At 47.9% G+C, this 23,630-nt stretch overlaps 1 protein-coding gene across 2 annotated transcripts in view; it reads right to left on the reverse strand.

Moving 5' to 3' along the window:
* The window catches only part of AUTS2 (AUTS2, activator of transcription and developmental regulator), a 172,413-nt gene that overhangs the window by 24,737 nt on the left and 124,046 nt on the right, over positions 1 to 23,630 (reverse strand). The window contains exons 3-5 of one of the 2 annotated variants that reach the window (XM_023753454.1): positions 3,626 to 4,094; positions 2,120 to 2,373; positions 828 to 1,069 (exon numbers count right to left, since the gene is read on the reverse strand). In XM_023753454.1, coding sequence (XP_023609222.1) covers positions 828 to 1,069; positions 2,120 to 2,213 — 336 coding nt within the window. In that variant the 5' untranslated portion in view covers positions 2,214 to 2,373; positions 3,626 to 4,094. The remainder of the gene's footprint in view (positions 1 to 827; positions 1,070 to 2,119; positions 2,374 to 3,625; positions 4,095 to 23,630) is intronic. The other variant, XM_023753453.1, reaches the window with a different exon arrangement.

A 23,630-nucleotide genomic window follows, 5' to 3' on the forward strand; every position in this document is an offset into this window, starting at 1 on the left:
AAAATATACTTATTTTAAAAACATGAATGGAATCTCTTCTCACAATACCTATATTAACCGCCTTAAAATCAAGTATTTGATAGTAACAAAAATTAAGCAAACCACTCTATTACTCACTGTTGTGGACAGGGCTCTGTTTCAAGAGACTTAGCATCCTAATACAGCACGTCACTATGGATCTTAAGTTACAAAAAGTCCGAGCTGCTTCTCCCAGCATGCATTAGACCCCAGTCAAGACTAAGGCCACGGTCATGGCCAGCTATACCTCTTACTGGGGCTGGGCTCTGTCCCTGCAGGGTGCAGGCTACCTGACCCCTTGCCGACAGAGCACAATAGCAGACCTGCACCATCTTACAGAATACAAGAAATTAAAAACCTCCAGCATCTGAAAGGGCAGAGTACCCCACGTGGTCCAAGTCTCCTGACAGCCCCTTTACCCCCACCTCTTCCTGCCCCTGGCACTCTCTGAGTATTGATTTGTTAGTATGGGTGCAAAGCACTGACAGAGAGATTTATCTGGTGGTGACCCCCAGCATGTTCAAGAAAATAAAGTTGCCCTGTAAGTCAAGTTCACTGCCAACACGGGATGTGACCGTTCCGAGGGCACTTAGGAGAAAACGCACCCACAGTGCCGGATGGAACTCTGGGCAAGTTCCTCCTTCAGGCCCAGGTCAGTGCTGGCTGCAGCAGGCACTCCCTTCCTTCCAGCCAACACGGACAAGGCCCAAGGAGCCCCCAGCCGCTGGCACTCCCCCTCCGATCTCCTGCCCGGCCGCCCACTCCAACCCCGCCATCTGCACAAGGAGCCGTGCTCTACTTATCCTCACATTTCTGCCTGGGGTACGCACCATGGGAGGTGCTGGCGTCGGCATGATGGCGGTGGGCGGGATGGCGTGGGGGAACGGCGTGAAGGTGTGCTGGTGCGTGTGCTGATGCGTGTGCTGGTGCTGGTGCTGGTGCTGGTGGAACTCGGTGCGCAGGTAGGGCGGCGGGCCCAGGGAGGCCCCGCGGTCAGCACTCTGAGAGGCCAAGAAGCGCGTGTTCAGTTCCTGTCGCAGGATGTCTTGCTCTGGAAGAGAAGGGGAGGGGCAGAATGGCACCTGTCCTTGCAACAGTCATTTCCTTCCGAACAGGACATCCTCGTGCCTGAGCAAGGAGGGACCAGGGTGGAGGCACAGGGAACGGGGCTCTCGGGGGTGCAGCCGGGGCCTCGGATGGAGGCTGACGCTAACAGGGCCCAGCCACAGTGCGATCCTCCTGCTGGCTCGCGCTCGGCTTTGAAGGACCGTCTGTCACTGTGGTGCACTGACAGACTCCAGGCCAATGTCCCAGGTCAGCTTTCAGCTCTGTGGCTGCCAGCAGAGTGACCCTGGGCGAGGCTCACCACCCATCTGTGCCTCAGCTTCCTCATCAATCGGTTGGGACACTCCTGACTACCTCAGGGGTTTATTTTGAGGGTTAAAGGAATCAACATAGTAAGTGCTTAAGAACAGTGACTGGCGTGCTAATTAATAACCGCCAACTGTTGACACCGCAGAGCTCACATGCCTCCTCAAGGGTAAATCTCTGCGTGACGACTCTCTGTAGGTCTAACACAGCTATCATGGACCCGAAATGGGGCACCGGTCCTGGTTAACAAACACAGGTGAGGAGAAAAGGACCCAGTATCTGATACTAGGCTTGTCCTTAAAATTCTGGGATGCCCTGTTACAACAAGTGCACCTGCCCACCACGGAGCCAGAGGCCCTGTCCACCTGGAAGAAACCCCTTAAACCAGGCTGCAGTCCAACAGCCCGGAATGGAGCAGACACGGGCCTGGGAAGCCTTGGTCGCTGCAGTGGGAGGCGGACGACAGGGCACATGATCCGTGTTTCACTTAACTCATGGCTCCAAACACAGCGGCTCTCTCTGGCGTGCCGTTTGCCTGGCCTGTGCTAGGTGGGCGTGGGTGCTAGTACCTGTTTATGCTGAGTCCCAGCCCACAAAGGATTGATGACAAGGTGGCGCCCAACAAAACTGAAAATCTCAAATACACAGAACCCAGCGATCAGGGACAATGGGGACAGTGGGTGAGGCCGCCGGCGAGGGAGGGTGAGCAGGGCCCGGGCCTCCGTCCTACCTGAGTAAGTGCTCCCGGCCGGGTGTCCGGGGACCTGCAGACTCCCTGATGTCAGCGGTGGTGGAGGAGGCAGAGCAGTGGGAGGGGCAAACATATTGGGGTGATGGGAGTGTGTGGGGGGCTGGAGGGTAGGTGTGAAGCTGTGCAGTGGGCTATGGTTGGGCAGTGAGAGCGGGAACGGGGAGGCTGAGGGGTGGTGGGAGATGTGAGGAGGGGCCGGCTGAGTCTTCGCTGGAGTGCTGCTTCTGCTACTGCTGTTGGAGACCAAAAGAGAGAGGAAGAAAGAGGCAAGCAATTAATTTTCTTTAATAAAAGAATCCTGTCTCCCTGCTCAGAGCCATTCAATGCCTTTCTCTTGCCCCTCCTCAGAGACCCTGCCCTGTGCGCACGAGCAGCCTCTCTGGAGCTCACGCCTCCCCTGTACCTGCCGCCACCTGCAGACACAGCGACTGTGACCAGACAGCGATTCGACCCCAAACCCCAACGCTCCCCCTTCAGCGGTCAGGCTCTCATCTCTGTCCCTAGAGGCCCACGCCTTCCCATCCCGCACCAGCCACGCTTCCTATACAGCAACAGTGAACCAAGGGAGTGAGAGCGAGGACTTGCATTCACCCTGTCTGACACCACCTCGGAAATGAAGTCGCACAGAGAAGAGGTGAGCCAGGGAGCTGGGCTTCCCTGTCACCTCTACTTTCTGGAGGCCAAGGAAATGGCCTTGGGCAGACGGGGGCCTGGCCCACGGGGAAGGTACAGCCCCAGCCTGGCTGTTTCCTCACCTGTCACAGGGAGGGGAAAGCAAGCCCCTGAACGCCAGGGCCAGGGCCAGACCGTTGCCAGGAAAGCAACAGCAAAGACACCAAGCCCATGAGGCGTGAGGGAGAGTTACCACCCCTGGGACAACACGATCCCGCCTCCCTGTCCTCCGCAGCTCTCCTCTGGGCTAGCTTTTCAACTCTGCTTTGCCATTTGGCCGAACAAGGCAGAAGAGGGCCTGGGTCTCTCTAAGGAAGCCTCCTTGTGGACACCCAGCTTGTTTCTTCTCCAACTGCCTGACCCACCGCAAACCAGACTGCCCCTCAGTCCCATCCTCCCGGCCTCCGTGAGAGCAGCTCCTTTCAAACCTCCGCCCTCCTCAGAGGCCCTTTTGAGACGGAACCCTCAGGGTTCGCTGCTGGGCCTCACTTTCCACTCCCGCCTCACCCTCGGGGCTCCAGGCATGGCACCCTCAGCTCTGCTTCTTCCCCATCCTTCTTCCTGCCTTCTCCCTCAGGAGCCTGCAGACATTTCAGTTCTTTACAATGTCCTCACTACCCGACCCAAGCTGTCCTCTCCCAGGAGACCCAGTCCCACCTCACCGTCCCTTTCTGTCTCCATTTCAGAGAGAACACAGTGACAATGTTTTCAACAAGGAAGCTCCCGTCTCCCTGGGAACCTCTTCCCCACTGCTTCTGGCTCGTCCCACAGCAGATGGCAAAGGGCAGGCAGAAGCAGAGCAGGCTGGCTCACCTTAAGCTGTTGAGGCTCAGGCTGCTGCTGTTGTAGGCCGACAGGGGCTGGGGCAGGCTCTGGGAGGCGGGGTGGGCCTGCACAGGGGGCAGGCTCTGGTGCAGCAGCTGGGGGGACTGCAGCCGGGGTGGCCTCTGCACAGGAGGCTTGGGAGCCGGTGGAAGCTGGGCCTCGGGGGGCGCCTGCGGTGGCTGTGTGCTCGGTCGTGGGGGCTGAGGCGGGGCCTCTGGGCGCTGCACAGAGTCAGGGTCCTGAGCGGGAGCTCTGGGCTGGGGCTCTGCCTGGGGCTGGGGCGGCGGCTGCGGGACCTGCGGGCAGGGGTCTTTCAGCACCACAGGCTCAAAGATCGGCTCTTTGCCACAGTCCTGGCTCTTCTCCTGGCTTCTCTCTAGACCAGATATCTTGGGGACGATCGGCCCTGCATCCTGGCTGTCGTGTTCGGGAAGTGTGCCAACACCCAACTCCGAATCTGTAGGGGAGAGCGAAGACAGAAGGACAGGCAATGAGTGACAGTGAGTGTGGAACACGAGGGGAAGCAACCCCAAGACCAGAGCGAACTGTCCCCACTCAGCCAAGTCCGAGCTTCCTGTCTGGGTTCCACCACCTGCAGAGATGAGGAGGATGGGGGGCAGCTTTTGCCCCCAGAGTCTGAAAAATGAATGTTTCCCTTAATCTTGACAAAGTCTTTTATGAAGCAAAATTAAGAATAATAGCCGACAAGTTCATTTTTCTGTTTAAAAAACAAACACAGGTTTTGGATATACAAAAGGTAAGTGTTTCCAAAAGCAAATGCAGCAAAGCAAAGGTTATTCAACAACAGCAAATGCAGCAAAGGTTATTTAACCGCACACAGATGTTTTTCCTTGGCCTTGCCTCCCTCCCCACTTTCCACTTTGATAGATGAGACACCTTGACTTTTAGTGAAATAATTTTTTGTCGAGCAAGTGCTAGCCTTCCGGTCAAGCATCAAGCCTCCTAATGCTTAGCAACTGATCCCGGCAACATCTGAGACCAAAAGTGCGAGCATGAACTTAAGTCAAATTTACTGGCAAATACACTTGCTGGAGCATTTGAAGGATCCCGCCCACCCCAAGAGCACTCACCCACGTGACGACATTGAGATTGAGACTGGATGTAATATTTAAGTAAAATTCTACAATCGTGAAAGAAATGTGGAAAACAGATGCTCCTGTACGAACTTAAAAGACATGTGTTCCTCCAAGGGTCAAAAGGTCAAGGCCACATCTAGTGTAGGGGTTGATTATTCCATCAGTCAAATTCCATAAAATTCCCTAACAGGATAATGACAGACAAACACGGCATTAAATATTTTAAAATGACCCTATTTATGAGTGAGTGCTTTTGTAAACACCTGGAGGAAAAAGGCTCTTTCCCACATTTTTGTGCAAAAATATCCAGTCTTTTATTACTGCACAACTTGTAAGTGGGAGTAGGCCCGATGCCCTCTGCAGTGAGGGTGTGCCCAGGCATTCCTACATGAACTGCTTCAGGCACAACGTTCTCGTCCCATCTCACCATATCCAGTGTGAAGAACACACAGTGTCGACAGAACTTGGCTGGAGATCCTGGCTAGAGATCCTGGCTAGGCTGCTGATCAACTGAACGCTGTCTCCGTGTCATTCCTTCTTTGCCAACTCCGTCCACACCTTGGGGAACCCCTGGACCTGCTGGGGCTGGACCCCAACACTCACCTGTCTGTGCTGTGCATCTCCCCAGAACTTAGTACAGCCCTCCGAGGTAGAGTAGGGACTTGCTGAGTATTTAATTCATGGGTAAATGAATAGTTCTACACCATTAGAAATAAAATGTGAGCATAGCAAATGAGTTTGCTAACATAAAAAAAAAAAAAAAAAAAAAAAAAAAAGAACACACAGTGTCCTCACTGCCCGGTTAATTTCTGGTGACACATTCGTGTGTCTGCCCTTCTCATCTTACTTCCCGGAATGTGCTTCAAAGCAATCCATTATTTCCAATGTTCTTTTGGTAACAGAGATCTAACCTATATAACACGCACAAAGGCCGACCAAACGGGGTTTACAACAAAGTGCACTTCTGGCTAATATGAACGTGGCCATCTTCCAGGCCGCGGGCCATGCAGGGCACTCGCAGGGACACAGGCACGGGCTTCAGGTACGGAAGGAACAAGCACCCAGGAAGGGCCTGGGAGAAGTAACTCCGACTTCCAACCTCTGCTCAGATGTATTTCCATCGGGTGCCGTCTTGAGACTCTTTCCAGGAAGATTTTTTGCTTATAATAAGCTGACATTCTGTGAATTCCCAAAACCTGTTTCCAACCTGAGGGCTGGGAAGAGGACATCAAGATCCTTGATGCAGACACAAGAAGAGTTCCTCAACCACAAGGACGACGCTCTGTCCGCAGACCCCCCTACCCAGACTCTGCTTCCCTCTGCGTGTTTTTTCTATCATTTTCACAAGGTATTCCACAGCGAGTAATTACATGAGCTCACTGAAAATCGCAGGCTGCATACACTGTGCTGGCAGTTAGGTCTGGGGCAGACTCCTAACAGCACAAAAAAATAAAAGAGAGAGATTTTCCATTTCCTCAACGAGAAGGTCCGTGTGCACAAGCAGGACTCGCCACCCTTTGGCCGCTAATTTAGGATGGTCACGCCTGCTCCAGTGGCAGGGACATGGCTCTCCTTTTGTACGGCTTTGTTTTCTCTGGGCTGGGCTGGTGAAGAATGAAGACAGCGATCTTTTCTATCTCATTAAGTTTACATTCAAATTCATGATCTCCCTCCAAAAACCAATGTCTAGACCAAGTTCCTCTCTGGCATAAAGTTTCCTTCTCCAGGGGACACCGCCAGAGAACTATGCTGGTAAGGAAGCACGTTTGAAATACCGAAGTACTTCATGCATCTAGCGGGACTGCATCATCCCCTGGTTCTTTATTGGATGAGCCTCTAGAATTTGGACAATGCGGTCAGACTTGCAGGAGGCCCTGCACAGGCTGGGGCTCCCTTCCCGAGGCTCTGAGAAGGCAAATGGGGTTGGCTTTCGCGTCTCCTCTGTTGCCCATGTCTCGGTCCCAACGTAAACACAGGCCGACGGAGTAAGAGGAGTGGGTGAGCCTGGGAGTCACTGCGGCCACCACCACAGTCACCGAGTGCACAGGGAGACCCAATCCTCTCCAGCAAACCCTGGGAGTGTATGAGACAGTCTGTGATGACTGACAGAAGAACCTAGAAGGCACCGATTTTGGAACTAGACCAGAATCTGGGAGACCATCCGAGCACTTCTCAAACTTACATGTGCACACAAATCGCCTGAAGACGTGATTAAAATGCAGGTGCGGATTCAGGAGCTTGGGGGTGGGGCTCCAGGATCTGCTTTTCTGAAAACTTCCCAGGTGATGCTGATGCGTGGACCATTCTGTGACGGGCAAGGCTCTCATCCAACCCTCTCTGACTAGACCAGTGGTCGGCAAACCACGGCTCGCGAGCCACATGTGGCTCTTTGGCCCCGTGGCATGGGCCACGAAGTTTCAATCACACTGTACATGCGCGCCCGCACGTGATATTTTGTGGAAGAGCTACACTCAAGGGGCCAGTTTGCTGACCACTGGACTAGACAGTGAAGAAGCCCAGAGAATTAAGGAACTCGCTTGCCGGAGGCCATTGGCTATTTCATAAATCAGACACTACCTCTGCCACCACCAAGAGCCTTTTCTCTGATTTACTCTATGCTGCTCCCTAAGAAGCAAAAATCCTAAAACAAAGCAGACAATGGTAACTCCAGGATTCATTTAACATATTTATGCACAACCGGACAGTGTAAAGGGTTAGGAAAGTTACAAAGAGTTGCTGGAACACTGCCCTCCGGCTAAACCTGAAAGCTATCGTCACTCCATCAATGTCCTGGTGCTGCAACCTCTGAGCAAGACAACGACAGGCTTGAGGCCTGGCAGGAACTTCGGGGCTGAAACGGTTTTATGACTCCCCATTTACACAGGTCTCTGGAGGCACATAGTAGACGTATTAGATGTCAAGCGTTTTTGCAGCTAATCGGTAATGCATTTCCTCTTCCTTTCAATTATTCAATAAATGTATCTTCCCAGTTAAGCTTTTCCACCCGGACAGTCAATTTGTCTTACTGCGCTTCTCCAGAATTGGCAAGAATACATTTTAAAAAATCATTTTGTATTGCTCTGTGTGCTCTGAATTTGCCAAAGGATGAAATTTGCTGAGGTTGAAAGAAATGAGAATGTGCAAATAGACTGGTCGTATTTAGAAGTTCCATTCATTACATTTTGAGAATCAAAAATCTCTCTTCTTGATTATAAAAATAACACAACATGCTAGTAAAAGGCATGCAATTTAAAATTACACTGCATACTATACAGTAGAAAGGGTGAATTTACTGCATGCAAATTATACCTCAATAAGCTTGACTCAAAACACCATAGAGTTTTTACAAACTTAAGGATAGATTAGGAAAGAATTTGTTTGATTTTGATACAATTCCCTGGGGAAAATGGGCCCTCTGATACTTTACCAGTAGAATGTAAACCCTACTGAGGAGGGCAATTTGGCAACATTTAGCCAAAAAAACTAATGGGAGTTCCCTTGGGCTGGTGTGTAAGGATTTGGCTTATGGACACATTCAGCATCATGGTTTGAATTGCAAGTTTGGAAACAACTCAAGTTGTAATCATTAGGGGACTGGTTATTTATACATTTGGTACCTCCATAGCATGGCAAAAACTGCAGCTATAAAAACGAATGTGGAACTCTGTATGATAATGTATAGCATATGCTAGCTTTTAGGACAAATGGAAGAAAATGAACACATATTTTCACTTTATGCATAGATGAACTCTGGAAGAATACACAAGAAACCACAGCAGTAGGTACCTGTGTGGGGGCATGGGGGGAGAGTCAAGTAGACAGACAAGGAACTGGGGTGTGTGTGTGTGGGGGGGGGGGAGGTATTGCACTGCACACATACACATATTTTTAAATTTTGGATCATGTGGTCACATTACCGATTAAAAATTTTATAAGAAAGTTAGTTTTACATTTAAAAACATTCTGAGCAAGACAAAAATAAAAAGTAAAGCAAACCAGACGGGGAATTTGAACAGTGGTTTGAGTATACACATGGAGAGTATATTTTATATAAAATAAAATGTAATGTGCAAGTTTCAATCATTAGAAAATAAAATGAATTTTATGAAAAACATAAATGACTAAAACTGACTTAGAAACAAACAAACCAGATCATAAGAGTAAACTGAAAACTACTCAATAATCAACACCTCAACCTCCTAAAAGGCACCAGGTGCATCTAGTGTTACCAACAATGTGGGCTGAACCTCCAAGGAACAAATTATCCATGTCATTTAAAGAGAAAGCCAGCAGCAAACATACAACGAAAGGAAGAAGCCAAAAGTATTATTTATAAAAACTGTAATTAAGCTCTAGTCAGAAAACATAGACAATTAGCTAAAAAAAATATATTATAACTACTAAGAGCTCAGTAAGGAATTCAAATAAAGAAAAACCAGAAACATCGGTAGCTTTTGTACACCAGCAACAGTGAATAGAAAAATAAAATTTAAAAAAGGATCCCCTCTACAGTAACAGAAATCATATAATACTTGGGAATGAACAACAACAAAGATTCCAGAACTGAATCCTCAAAAATGCTTAGAGAATGTCTATGTTCAAGGGCATTTCCTGGTGCAGAAGAAAAGAGAGACAGGTCGAGGCCCTGTAAGTGGAGGCTCTCCCTCTCAATCTGGGGGGTGTCTGGCTGTCACAGTGAGTGAAGGCACGGTGGCTCTTGGGAATATGAGATGTACTGCAATGTGAAGGACAACCCCACACAACATCTCGTTTTAATTCTCGAGTTTTTGCTTTCTGAAGTCCCACTGGGCACTTGCAGAACTGAAAAACCCAGAACTTAAATCTGACTTTGCATATTAACACATTTTGGCGGCATTGTTTTAATACATATTGGATTTTCTAGGAATGCAACTATTGTACATTGTGTCCATTATATCTTGTAATGAACAACCAGGAGTCCATCATTTGGGGGAATTATGACATCTATGGTAAGGCTGGTCCTAGTATCTGAATTACCATGATCCATCCTATATAATAAAGAGGTAATATGCAAATTGACCATCACATCCTCACACAAGATGGCCACCCCCATGTGGTCACAAGATGGCTGCCCCCATGTGGGGGAAACTGGGCCTGCAGGGGAGGGCAGTTAGGGGTGACCAGGCTGGCAGGGGAGGGCAGTTAGGGGTAATCGGGTAGGCAGGGGAGCAGTTAGGCCAGTGGTTCTCAACCTGTGGGTCGCGACCCCTTTGGCATTGGAACAACCCTTTCACAGGGGGTCCGCCTAAGACCATCCTGCATATCAGATATTTATATTATGATTCATTACAGTTATGAAGTAGCAACAAAAATAATTTTATGGTTGGGTCACAACATGAGAAACTGTATTTAAAGGGCCAGAAGGTTGAGAACCACTGAGTTAGGCGTTGATCAGGCTGGCAGGGGAATGGTTAAGGGGCAATCAGGCTGGCAGGCAGGCGAGCAGTTGGGAGCCAGCAGTCCCGGATTGTGAGAGGGATGTCCGGATTGTGAGAGGGATGTCCAACTGCCGGTTTAGGCCCAATCCCTAAACTGGCAGTCGGACATCCCCCGAGGGGTCCCAGACTGGAGAGGGTACAGGCTGGGCTGAGGGAACCCCCCCGCCCCCAGTGCACGAATTTCGTGCACCAGGCCTCTAGTGTTCTTATATGAGTCAGAATTCCATTCTATGTACAGACTAAAGTACCCAGTCATTTCATTGTCTTCTCATGTTCATAAATAAGCATTTATGTACTTAAAGTCATTGTCATTACAATTACTTTCTCCTTGTTTCTCCTTTACATTTCATAAAGGTTTATATACATTTTGAATTATGTGTACAGAAAAACATGTTAATGATATAGTTCAGGTCACAAAGTAAATAATCAGAGTGTGTCATAAAATATTTCTTATATTACAAAGAGGGCACTGGGTGTGGTAGGGTTCCGATTTGATGCATTATGTCCCAATGATGAACTACTGCTTCTAGAAATCCAATAATTTACTGCAAAAATGAGGCAATCACCTCAAAGGTTGTTGAGGAGATTAAATGAAGTCATGTTAAGCGCTTTCCACAATGTAATGAACAAAACAGGTAGGTAATCAATGTTCCCCAAAACTATTATAGGAATGTATTGAATGCCATGGAAAATATTTCATGACCAAGTTACTATTAAGTAATTCTAAAGTGCACCACCATCCGTGTACACAGCCTCAATACTGGCGATTATCTGTGTAAATGTACACGTGGGGGAAGAGAAGAAAGAGCAGGAAGATTTACATCAGAATGTTCACTGGAATCCTATCACCCAGAAATAACCAGTGACTCTGATGTTGCCTTTTTTAAGAGTTCCGAATTTTCTATAGAGAATATGTGTTATTATTGTAAAAGAAAAAAGGGGATATTTTAAAATGAGTCCCTTCATGGATAATACACCTCTACCACCAAAAGAAGTCAACTGAAAAAGTGACTGTTCAAGTCTTTTAAAATACGATAATGGACAAAGCCACGAAGTTGTTGTTGTTTTTTTTCTATCCCCCTTTTCCCTCCTCCACCTCCTCCCATCCCACCTTGGATGGATTTTTATTTTTGTTTAAAAAGATCCTCACCCAGAGGACAAATATTTGCCTCTCGGAAATAAGGGTAGGATCTGGTGAGCATTAGCCTTCCAACTACTCCTTAGCATTCCTAACTGGCTCTACCTGGTGTATCTGGACAGAAAGTAAATAGTGAATATTTTTTGGTGGTAGAGGAGGAGGAGGGGGAGGGGGGGAGAACCTCTCTTAACCCTTTGAGTGCCAACCAATATCCTAGGAACTATGCTAAAATTGCCAAGGCATTTTTGCTGATTTTACAGCAGTTTAGGAAAAAAATTATGAATCGCAAGTAAATGAAGTTACATATTCAAAAACTTAAGGAAACCTTTACTACATTGACATATTTAGCAATATCATCATCACTAATAAAAGCAGACTTAGAACTGGACGCCATTTTGAAGCTTTGATAGCGCTCCCGGCACTTTTGGCGAAAGACAGGAGGAGCGCGATCGCGCTCCCCAGCACTCTAGGGGTTAAGGCACATTTCTGAGCTTCTGGGTTTCACACGTCTTTATACTCCATTAAAAAGCCCTAATAGGGCTTTCTCACTACAAAGTCATTACTGCAGCAAATATGAGTGAGCTGTGAAGACATCTAGAAAACCATGTGGGGCCCTGGCCATGAGGCAAGGTATCCATCCATCCACCCATCCACCCATCCACCCATCCACCCTTCCACCCTTCCTTCCGTCCATCTGTATCTTTCTGAATGTCTGATCCATATTATCTAGAAAAGGACATCTCCTGTTTTTAAATCATCCTATCTTCTAGTGAACTTCTCCCTTTATCTGTCCAAATGACAGAGCCACAGAGACCTCACCACCCAGAAGGAATAAAGATTGCAGCCAAATAAGAACCCAGAGCTCAAATTAAAGAAACATGGGAACATTAATAAATGTTGAAATGTTCAACAATGAAAAGCCCCAAAACATATGGAAGCATCAAATTTCTTTGAATCAATACCCATTCTTTAAACACTTGTTGTCTATTCTGTTACCTCAAAAAAAAAAAATCCTTGTAGCAAAGATGCATACCTTTGAAACAAAAATTGTGCTAATGAATTAACTTAGCAATATTTTTACCTTTCCCCAAGTTTTAGATTCTACCTCGAAAACTACACCCCAGTGGTGTTTTACAGACTGTCTACCTTCGCTAACATACACTCTTCGTTATGTTCCTCCTCTCTCCTTTTCTTCAAATCATTGAACGGAGACCAGTTTGTTCCATTAGCGGATTCAAATAAATGGAGGAAAACCCACTGTTTGTTCAAGGCAAATTAATTTCCAAACACTGCAAGAGTGGGCGATCAGGGGAGTGATGGGTGCTTGGAAAGACTCAAAGAGATTCCATTTTGTACTTGTCATTTTGTGTAAACATTCATTACCATCTGGGAGGCTGAGCTCTGGTTTGAAGTCTGTATGGCGAACCTCTAAGGGCCCCAGGGTTCCTTAGTAAAAGCAAAATCCTAAATAGGAAAAAATAGTCGTTGCATCTGCCAAGACAGCAGCAGCCCACTGGGAAAGCGTGTGGAGACCAGCAGATTAGAGGCTGCTGTTATTAGAGAAGCTAGTTTGGTTATTATCTAGTTTACCAGATTAACCCAGGATAGAGGTTAATCTGACAGGGGTTAAAGAAAAATCAACAGACTGTAGCTGAGTGTATTTAAACTTGTGTCAGGTTTATTCCCTGTAAACCTCACACCAAAAGGCATCAATCCTTAAGCGTATGCCCATGTGCCTTCAAGGGGAATATCAACCGTGACTGAGCAGCCTAGAGCCCATCAGAATGGCTAACCTACAGAACAAAGCACCCTTAAAGGTCACTCTAAGCTTGCAAACGTTTAATTTCTTTTGCAGACTCTAGCAAATAACGGCAATGAAGGACCATGATGATGAAGGACCAAAATTAGAATGAGAGAAATAAGCTGTGATCTACTGGGGATGGAAATGGGGGTACAAAAAAAACCCTAAAAAACACACACAAAAGTGTCAACGTCATATATGATCCTCGTGTTTCACACGTCATACAAGAAAAGACTGATTTGTGTTACTTCATGTGCCCAGCACTGTGCTAGTGCCTGAGGACACGGAGACGAAGAACCCGCCCCTGCCTTCCAGGAGACGCTGGTTGAAGAGGGAGGACACAGCACAGAGGAAAAGGACATGGAATTGGCAGTCGGGACCCCGTGGTGCTGGCCTTTGTGTCTGTTCTCTGAAAGGGCCAGAGATAAGGGTAGTAATGAGAGCTAAGGAAGAGCTCTACTGTATTTCATTGACTGACGCCCCTTTATCTGGAACATGTATGTTCCTGCTGCACTGGCCCGGGGGACCCGTCTCAGGCCCCACTCAACGGAATCGTGTTCTGGGATGTGTAGACACCCGGCACGAGAAACAAGGCACCGAGGAGGAAATCTCCAGTCACTTCTGAGAACACTGGAAAAGTGCCCAATACCACTTCAGAGAAAGCCCGAGCTGTCACATTTTGGCCTCACAGTCATACCCCCATTATCGTGTCTCGTGTCCTCCTGCCAGCCTCAATATTTGTCAGTTGGCCTCTCTGGCAAGATCGGCCCCTGCTTGGCTCCTGTCCTGGGTGCCTCTCTGCCTCTGCACCCACTGACCCACCCCCACGGTTGCAGCTTCCTGGCCTGTCCTAATCAGCCCTGCCTGGCTGTGGACCACGTGCCCACACGACACTGTGAGCACACAGGTGCACACCCCAAGTACAACCACCTTTAACACCAGTGCACACTCAGTGTTTCACCAGATACTTCTGTGTGTGCACACGAGCACAGAGGGTCCTAACAAGGAAAGGATCTAAAAGGATTGTCAAACAAATTTGTGCAGCATGCCGTGCCTGCTCTGAGCCAAGAGCAAACCCAGGGACAAGGCTGTCACCATAACAAAGCCACCACTTGCCTTCCTGAGACCCTAAGACAACAAGGACACCCTTTGTTTACTTTGGAAATTTTCCAAGAGGTGGGACCAGGTCACTGAAAGTGAATAATTTTAGATGTTTGGTTAAAAAAAAAAAAAAGTCTTCCTAGTACCTACTCACCCCCACTTTCCCATTAGGAACAACCATGTGAGAATGTGAGGGAGGGCTGAATGCAGTCTGTCTGTCTTTCTCCAGGCGGCTCCCTGCAGTATTTGCATCAAAGTGTAACTGAGGACCTGAAGCTGTCAAGCTCACACACCTGTTTGCAGATCTAACGCCTGCTGCACTGCACTGCTGCCCACTGCTACTGCCTAATGCCACTGCCTGAGGGCCCAGGTCCACAGCCAGAAGGGGCGATAACTGTGAGGCTAATCTGACCCTGGTCACCCTCTGAAGCAAAGGTTCTTTGGTAAAATGTGTCCTTGTCATTTTGTCTCTTGGATCTGTAGATGTCTGCTGAATCACTATGTTTTTGGTATTATGGGGCTATGGAATAAGGCATCCAGCTAATAACTTTCCCATTCTAAAAGCTCATTAAGGTTTGCAAACGATTGGCTCTCAATTAAACTCTATTTTCAACACTTGGAACTTTACCAAGGATTATTTTCTCAAAGACAAAGGTAAAAGCAACCAGCACCAAAACGCCACTGAAATACTACCAGTCACCCTACTTAGTTCACTAAGATTCTGTTTCATGTGACTCCGGCACAGATTAGACAATCACTGAGACCCACTTAATGAAGAGGCTGGTGGAGCGTGCAACGCTGACATGGAGGATTTTCCATCTTTCAAGTCTGTCCCCAGGTGCTCCCCAGCTCCTGGCCCTCCACACCATCCTCCCCACCCGAGCTCCTCCGCAGCCTCTGCATCGGGGCTCGGAGGTGCCAGCTGGGCTCTGTGTGACCCAGCGCCCGTCTGCACTGGCTCACCCTCCCACGGTCACCTGCATCAGGCCACATCCCTCACCTACTTCTTTTCCCTCGAAATCACTCTCCCTTCAGGATCCAGGTATCAAAAGGAAGGTCTCGAGTTACTTCAGGTAAGAGAAAGTGATTCCTCCCAGTGGCAACCAAGTTTCCATGTTCTGGAGGGAAGGGAGGAAGAGGTGCCAAACACCAGGGCTTGTGGGCCACTCTGGCCCTGGGCTCCTCCTGAGGGCTGCAGTATCAGTGACCTCCGTCGCTCTGCACCAAGTTCACGCAGCTGCCACTCGGTGTGCAGCAGAGGAGGCTAAGCAGCAGCGTTCCCCAGTGTGTGGTGGGAAGGCCAGCGCCACTCTGTCCTGCTCCCAGCAGGTCGCTGTGAGAAGTGGGCCCTGCCCTGGGGAAACATCTACCATCCTTGGTGATGAATGCTGTCGCACTCAGACATGCCTGTCTGTACTCCTGAGGCCAGACGACAAACCTCCTCCTGAGTCTGCTCAGACCACCTGCTGGGGCCCATGGCACCGGGTGCTGCCCATCTGTCTGACCAGCTTGTGTGTGAGCCCCATGGATGATCCAGAATGAGTCCATGGAGGTTGCTCTTTCCCTGAAATCACGGAGGAGGAGCAGGGAAAGAGGACTTGGACAGTTTCTCTAAGTTAGTGTTGACCTTTCTGGTGCCCAACTGTACCACCTCACACTATGGCTCCAACGTGTGTATCCTACAACCTCGCTAGTCCACGTGTGGTGCACAGACCAGCAGCACTGGCTTCACCGGGGATCTGGTTGGGAAGGTAAATTCACACCCCCTCCGCCCCCCCACATGCATGGTCAAGCTTGCAAAGCACCCTGCCGGGGCGTGACGGAGCCTCAGCAAGCCCCTCTGCTGCGCGAGGCCATCCACAAGGCCGCCAAGCCTCCTGTGTCTCCATCTCCCAAGACCCACTCTTGGAAATAACTTCCTTCATCCCTCCCCCGGGTGGGTTCTCCACCAGCATGTCAGCTGCTGCAGGGGTGGGTGGTGGGAGGTGGTGATGTCGTTTAAAGATCAGAGGCAACTCCAATACTGAACATTAGGCACAAAGGCAGCAACAGGGAGCTCTTACTCGCCATCTTTCACACCTGGCTCCACGCACATTCACTGGATCACGCACCACGCAGAACAGGGAGTCACAGAGTCTTGGCCCCAAAGAACAGCCAAGAGCCACTCTCAAGGGCCACAGAAGAGGAAGTAGATTTATTGTAAATGGCATCCTGGTCAGAACCAGGACCAACGGATGTGTAACTGCAGAAGCTTTCAACTTGCAGTGGCCTGGGCTGCCGTGTGGGGGACAAGTGAACATTCCATTTTGCTCCTCACTGGAGTGTCTAAGTGGACACGGAGTGACCACGACAGGACTTTGAGGAAGGAGACCGGACTGGATGACTTCTGAAATTCCACGAGTTCCCAAATAGGATAGTGCTAACACACTCCTTGGGAGAACATTTCTTCATTTTCCTTTACTTCTCAATCTTCTACAATATTCCACCTGTGGGCTAATGAACACCATCTTCTTGATCGGCACCAGTTGCGGTAAATGCCACGTCCTAAATAATTAAACGAAGAATCCCTAAAACTGCAGATGTAGTTTTCTTCAGGAGCAGTAGTGAATCCTTAACCACAATTTTTGAAAATTTGAAAGATGTTTTAACAATGGTGTGAGGGAGACTTAGGTGCTGTTCCCACTATTTGTAATATTTCATCTTTTTTAAAAGACAACCCCTGGGCCCATGACCCTCTGATCAACTTCTATTCTGGAGACCCAACGCCCCCAGGACCTACCAGACAGTTATTACTATCAATTGTCACTGGCGTTTTAATACACCCAACTCGTTTTTTGAAAGGAGGAATCTCTTTAAATCTTTGCATTTATTTATTTCAATCCCAAACACAATGCCTTCCATACAGTTGATTTTTTTGGGACACATAATAATCAATTTACAAAATCTAAGCAAGTTTCTTTATATCTGCAATTCAAAAGGGGAAAAAACCCAAACACTATAATGACAAAAATACTCAATAAACAATTACACATTAAGCCAGAAAAATCATGTCTCTTTGGAGTAATTTCCATAATTGAACATTATACCGCAATAAAATAATAGTATATAACACAAGCAAATGTAAAATAATTGGAAGCCATTATGAAGTTTAAGGATCCATTTTCGATATATAATAAAACTAATGTTCTATCCTGAATCATAAAAGATTCTAATAGTTTTGGGTTTTTTTTGGATAACAACAAAAATAGGGCAATCAAAAGCACATCCTGTTCAAGGAGAGGTAGATGCATAGTCAAAGGCAGGCAAACCTTGCTAGGCACGTGCCATGGTCTGCATGCTGGGCCTAAAGGGCATGCAGGCTCCATGAGGTCAAGTACACGTTCATGTGTATTGGGCAAATGAACAAGAAAGCGGGCATGGTTGTTAGCCTGGGGACACTCGTGGAGGGGGCAGAGGGTTTTTATCTTTCACCTTCCACAGTACTCACATCTTCAACAGAACATGGGTTTAAATCCAGACATGTGATACTAAGTCCAATAACTGTGCAATCAGCCTAATTCAGGCATCATTAGAAAACCACAGTCAAAATCTTTCAAAAATTAGCCAAAAAGAACTACTAAAAATTAAGTAGAATAAGTACATAGCGATGAAATGCCAGGGAGCAATGAATGCTAGCAAGAATGATACCTGAACTATGACATGGGTTGACGGGAGAAACAGGGTACGTCCTACCAACTCAAGAACCCTCAGAAGGGTGATCCTGAAAGACCTTCTCTCGGTCCACAGACTTTCACCTAAGCAGAGCACCCTGTAAATCGAGATCCTGATTCTGCCAGAGTTTTGTAAAAGCTCCCCAAGCAGCGGACAAACACCACTCCTGAGCCTGCAGACTACTGCCCGGTGGTGAGTCACACCTGTCACTCAGGCACTTCCACTGAACAAAGACACAGAGGAGTCGTGGGAGCCTAAAGGACAGGGTCTTAGGTTCTTGTTGCTGTTTCTAATGTCATCTGTCTTCCGCTCGCCTGCTGTGCCCACCACATCTGCAGCCCCAGCAGCCACATGGGGCTCCAGACTCGCCTGCTACTCCCCGTGTTCAGAGAGGCCACACTGGCCACTTGAATGTACAGCTGCCTGTTCCTTCAATGTCCTCCTAGTGCAGGTGCCAGGGAAGGCTTTCAGCCCCAAAGCAGACTGAAGGCCATTCTAAAGTCCTGCCCATAAAGCCTTAAAGAGGCAGCAGGTGGTGTACAGAGAGTGAGATAAAACAGCAGGTCGTAAGCTAATGTCCCCAAACTAGGCATGTACTTGCCCATAACCTTGGTGGCTTCAAAGGGCAGCTGCACAGAGAAGCACGTCCCCTCAGCACAGACAAACGCAGGGAAGTCGCTCACCCAGAAGATGGAAGATCTATTACCTCCTCCCCCAAATCACACTCAGGACAAATGATTCCAGCTGAAATGTGGTGTTTTTAAAGCACCAGACCTCAAATTCAAATATCCCCAGAGGATAAATAAACCTATCTCCCAGGGACCTCCCAAAAACGAAAACATTTTGAAGATGTTTTGTAAACACTAGGGGCTCAAAACACAGTAGTTTATTTCTCCTCTTACAAAGCAAGGGAGGGGGGATTACCATTCGTCCCACATTTTTAACTATCCCTTCCTGTTCCCTTGAAAAGCTAACCACATTCTTTGCTTCAGATCCCCCCCTCTAGAAATGACTTTGCTTCAAGGCAACGTGGCCAAAGCCAGTGGATTGTGAGGGCCGGTCAAGACCATGGAGCAGGCCCAAAGGTGACTTCAGATGCGATTTTTAAATCAGTCAGCACTGGGGATGAGGGTGGGGGCTGGGACCGGATGGGAAGGAAATAAAACCCATCCACTGGGGAAGAAAGCTTGTCCAGACAGAGGCAATGAAATTTGAACCCCCTGGAATGCACCGCAAATTCCACAAACACAATTGGGGATGTTTTCCCCTCAAAACCCCAGATCAATTCACAGCAAATGCTTACATCTTATTGAGTACAATGAGGCACAATTTTCTGTCTGCCCTAACAAAGACATGTAAGTATAGAGGACGCGCCGTGGTGAGTTTGTGTAGCACCCAATTTTATGAAGAAACTAAAATAAAACAATGGGAATCCCATTATGAATACTAACTGCATTGGTGAAACTCATTTAAGTAATGTAAGTTCAGTTTAAATTTCTCCCTAAATGAATAGCACTTAGATTCCCCCTTACGACAGAGTTTTGAGAGGCAATATATTATAGTTCAAACAGTAACTGAATTCAAGTTCTGGTTTTGCCACTAATTAGCCAAGTGACTTTGAGTCACTTAATTGTGTTGGCACATTAGTCCATTTTCAATTAAGGCCATCAGCAAATCACACACATGGCAATGATAAGAGGTAAAATTTTATTTTTAAACCAGACACTGGGGGTAAAACACCAGTCTTTCTTTCCTCAATGCTATTCCTTAATAAACTGCCTCTAAAAGAGACACGAACTGAAGAGTAAGGGCTCCTCAAACTATAGCTTTTAGATTTTAGAGAATCTGTTAAATGTGACAAGGAACCAGACTTATAAACATTATCCTGGCTGGAGGGGGACTTTGGAAAATGGCTAGATGAGCCACACCTGTCTCTAACATTTATTTTCATTCCTCCTAGTAAAAGCAAGACGATGAGCGGTGCTATAACTTATGCATCTTTATATCCCCAGTGCCTGGAATATATTTAGAACAAAAAAGAGCCAGGCCAGTGTGGCTCAGTGGTTGAGTGCACCGAAAGGTTGCCGGTTCGATTCATGGTCAGGGCACATAACTCATTGCGGGTTTGATCCCCAGTTGGGGTATGTATGGAAGGCCACTGATCCATGTTTCTCTCTCCCTTCCTCTTTCTCGAGTGAGGGTTTAAATAAAAAAAAGACAACAGAAGATGTTATACTGATCAAGTAAATAACAGAAAGAGGCTGCTATGAACATGTGCTTTGAAAACGTGGATTTGTTTCAGTGTGAACACTGTATTTGCTTAGTGCAGCTCTGTCCACAAGAAACACCAGGTGAACGCAGAAAACTGCACCAGCTGAACCAAGCCCAGAGAAATACACTAACCGGGCCAACTTCCAACACCTACCCGCTACTCCGTGCACTGTGGAGGACACGCTCAGACAGCCGTCCTGCCCAATGCCCACTCCCACAGGCCAGCTTCAGGCCTTTTCACGCAGAGGCCATGTGTGTTGTAGCATGATGGACTTCTTAACTGTGCAACATGTGTAAAAGTAAGCCACTGTTTTTACAAGGTTCCCACCTTTTCTTTCCAACCTGTCAGTGAGGAAAGGTTTGTGCCTCTAACCCACTTTCCCCGTAAGTCGTGCAGTTTTAGTTGTTCCGTGTGCACGGCACAGTGATCTTTTAGGAGAACGTGGGCCACGTTACAGCAGAACTGACTACACAATTATGCAAACTCATGCCAGAGTGATGTCTCCTTACAAAGAGTGTCAAGGAAGGGTCAGCAGCCAGCCAGGGCGAGCTCTCAGTGGGCTGCAGACAGACACCGAGGCATCGTCCTCACCACTTATTTGTTAACATGCAGAGTTTGAGTAAATATTTTTGACTCATTCACTCAACAAAAGCATATCACACACTCACTCTGAGCTAAGTGTTGAAGAGAGAAGAGAAAGATGATGAGGGATGATTACTATCCTGGCGGAACTCATAACTGAGTGGAGGAAGGGACATAAATAGCTATAATGCAAAGCAGTAAAAGCTCTAATAAAGGTATCACAGAGTCCTCTGAAATCCCAGAGGAAGGAAGGACTACCTTTTAATGACAGGAATATAAATCCCCAAAGCTTAACAAGTTGAAATTATGGTTTGAAAGGGAAAAAAAGTGGGATTACGGCAGCACCAATTGTTAAGTGTATACTTAAAACCTGTAGGACTTTTAGACACCTGCTGCTACTTAGCTTGGCCCCTCTTTCTTTTATTGTAAAACAGCTGGTATTTGCATTCACTCTGCAGTAAGCTCAGATCAGTCAAAAGCAGTTGTACAACGCAGAAAGTGGGGATGGCAGTAGTGACTAACCCACATCGACTCTGAGGGGCTGTGTATACCCTGTACCGAACTCAAAGGATGGTGAGGGGTCAGAGCCACGTCTCCTGGGAGTGGCTGCTGGAGGGGGGCCGGAGAGGAAGGCAGGGAGCTCTGCTGTCCCCCAGTAGCTGAAGGGCTGTCTTTTGGAAGAGGAAGTAGACATGTGTCACATGGCCAAGGGGACAGGATACATGGGGAACTGACTTCACCCCCACATAAAGAAGATGTTCCTAACCATCAGAGCTGCCCAGGGATGGAACAGAGCTCCTGAAAAGCTGTCTCGGGGTGTTAGAGCGCAGGCACTGTGCCCATCTGGCAGGAAAGCTACAGACGGAAGATTCACACATCAGATGAATGGCTGAGTCTACATCACCTTTCAGATCTTCCTCCAACCAAAAGGTTCTATCATTCTAGTTATTAAAACTTAGCTTTCCGACGGTGGCACTTTGGGCAAGTCACAGTTCCTCTCCGCGGCATAACTTAGAGCTGGACACATCACTAAAACCATGCCATCTGGCCCTTTTTGACAGATACAGAATCTCGGTCACTTACAGGAAAAGCAAGAAGCATCATGAAGAGGTGCAGGAGACATACAATGGTCCCACCAACCAGAGACTTTCCATCCCCCCTTCCTCCCCTAGGTCCTCACAACAGCCCCTCTGGGAGGCTGACAGGGATGTGCGGAGGGAGAGGCTGTGCTGAGCTCTCTGCAGGCTCTTCTTTCGAGACCAAGGCTGTCCTGAAAGGAAACTTCATTTACGACAAGGTGAGCAGCTGGTAAAAGCAGATCTAGATTTGTTTCTGGATTGAGATTTTCTCGTGTGAGCACCAGAGCCCTTCGAGATGTGGCTGGTACGTGGGGAAGATGGAAAAAGATCCGCACGAAACATCCCTTAGTACAGCAGCACCACAGTCCATGAGATCCTGCTGGGCAACATGTTGCTCTGAAATTTCTCAAACCAACACCCAGCTCAGTCCAGGAAAGGCCTTGAAACCTCGCCAAGGTCACCAAAGAGTGACAGGAGGCAAATTAAAACTCCCAGGGGGCCCTAGCTGGTTTGGCTCAGTGGATAGAGCATCGGTCTGCAGACTGAATGGTCCCAGTTTTGATCCCGGTCAGGGGCACATGCCCGGGTTGTGGGCTCGATACCCAGTAGGGGGCATGCAGGAGGCAGCCAATCAATGATTCTCTCATCATTGATGTTTCTATCTCTCCCTCTCCCTTCCTCCCTGAAATCAATAAAAAAATATATGTATTAAAAAACAACAACAACAACACGAATTCCCAGAAGGGTGGCCTCCACAGATGGGGAACTCTGAATATGCCCCACACTTCACATGCCATAATGGGGTAGAAAAGCCACTGTAACCATTTTCCTGTACTTGAACAGGTATACTCCAGTGTTGAGGACGTAAGTGACTAGAACAGTGGTCGGCAAACTGCGGCTCAGCAAACCGCGGCTCGTGAGCCACATGTGGCTCTTTGGCCCCTTGAGTGTGGCTCTTCCACAAAATACTGACTTCTGCACATGGGCCATGAAGTTTCAATCGCACTGTATGTGCGTGCCCGCACGTATTTTGTGGAAGAGCCACACTGAAGGGGCCAAAGAGCCGCATGTAGCTCGCAAGCCGTGGTTTGCCGACCACGGGACTAGAAGAACCACACCAGGTTCCAGCATCGTCCTTTCCAATAACGAGACACGAGGCTGCTTTTCCTGCCTGGTGTCCCCACTGCCCAGGGACAGCCCTGGAGCCTGGCCCCAGCAGCGAGGATCCCCCGGGCCAGTTTCATCCCTTGCAGCTCACGCAGAGGGATTTAAACCGGTTCTCACTGGCCACGTACTTCAAGCTAGCAAGTATATGAAAGTAACTTTCAAAAGTTCAACTTAATTCCTTAGCTCCGTAGGCCCAGCACACAACATGTATGTACGTCACATGTCCAAAAAGTTTTTAAAAACTATATATGCACCAAGAAGAAAAATGCTAACCTACCTACGTGCTTCCATGCAGCCCTTCCACCTGCTCAAGCAGCAGCACCTGTTTCTCTGACCAATCAGGGACCACCTAAAGCAGTGGTTCTCAACCTTGGCTGCACGTTAGAATCACCTGGGAATCTTTTTAAAATCCTGATTTCTGGGAGGCAGGAGTTTAAAAAGATTCCCAGGTGATTCTAATGTGCAGCCAAGGTTGAGAACCACTGACCTAAAGGTTCCAGGTTCTAGCACAGGAAAGCAGCAGTGAGAGGGTCACTGCCCCCGCCCCATGCTGTCAAAAAGAGCTGCC

Source organism: Myotis lucifugus, unplaced genomic scaffold (assembly GCF_000147115.1).
Source record: "Myotis lucifugus unplaced genomic scaffold, Myoluc2.0 scaffold_45, whole genome shotgun sequence".
Classification (NCBI taxonomy): domain Eukaryota; kingdom Metazoa; phylum Chordata; class Mammalia; order Chiroptera; family Vespertilionidae; genus Myotis; species Myotis lucifugus.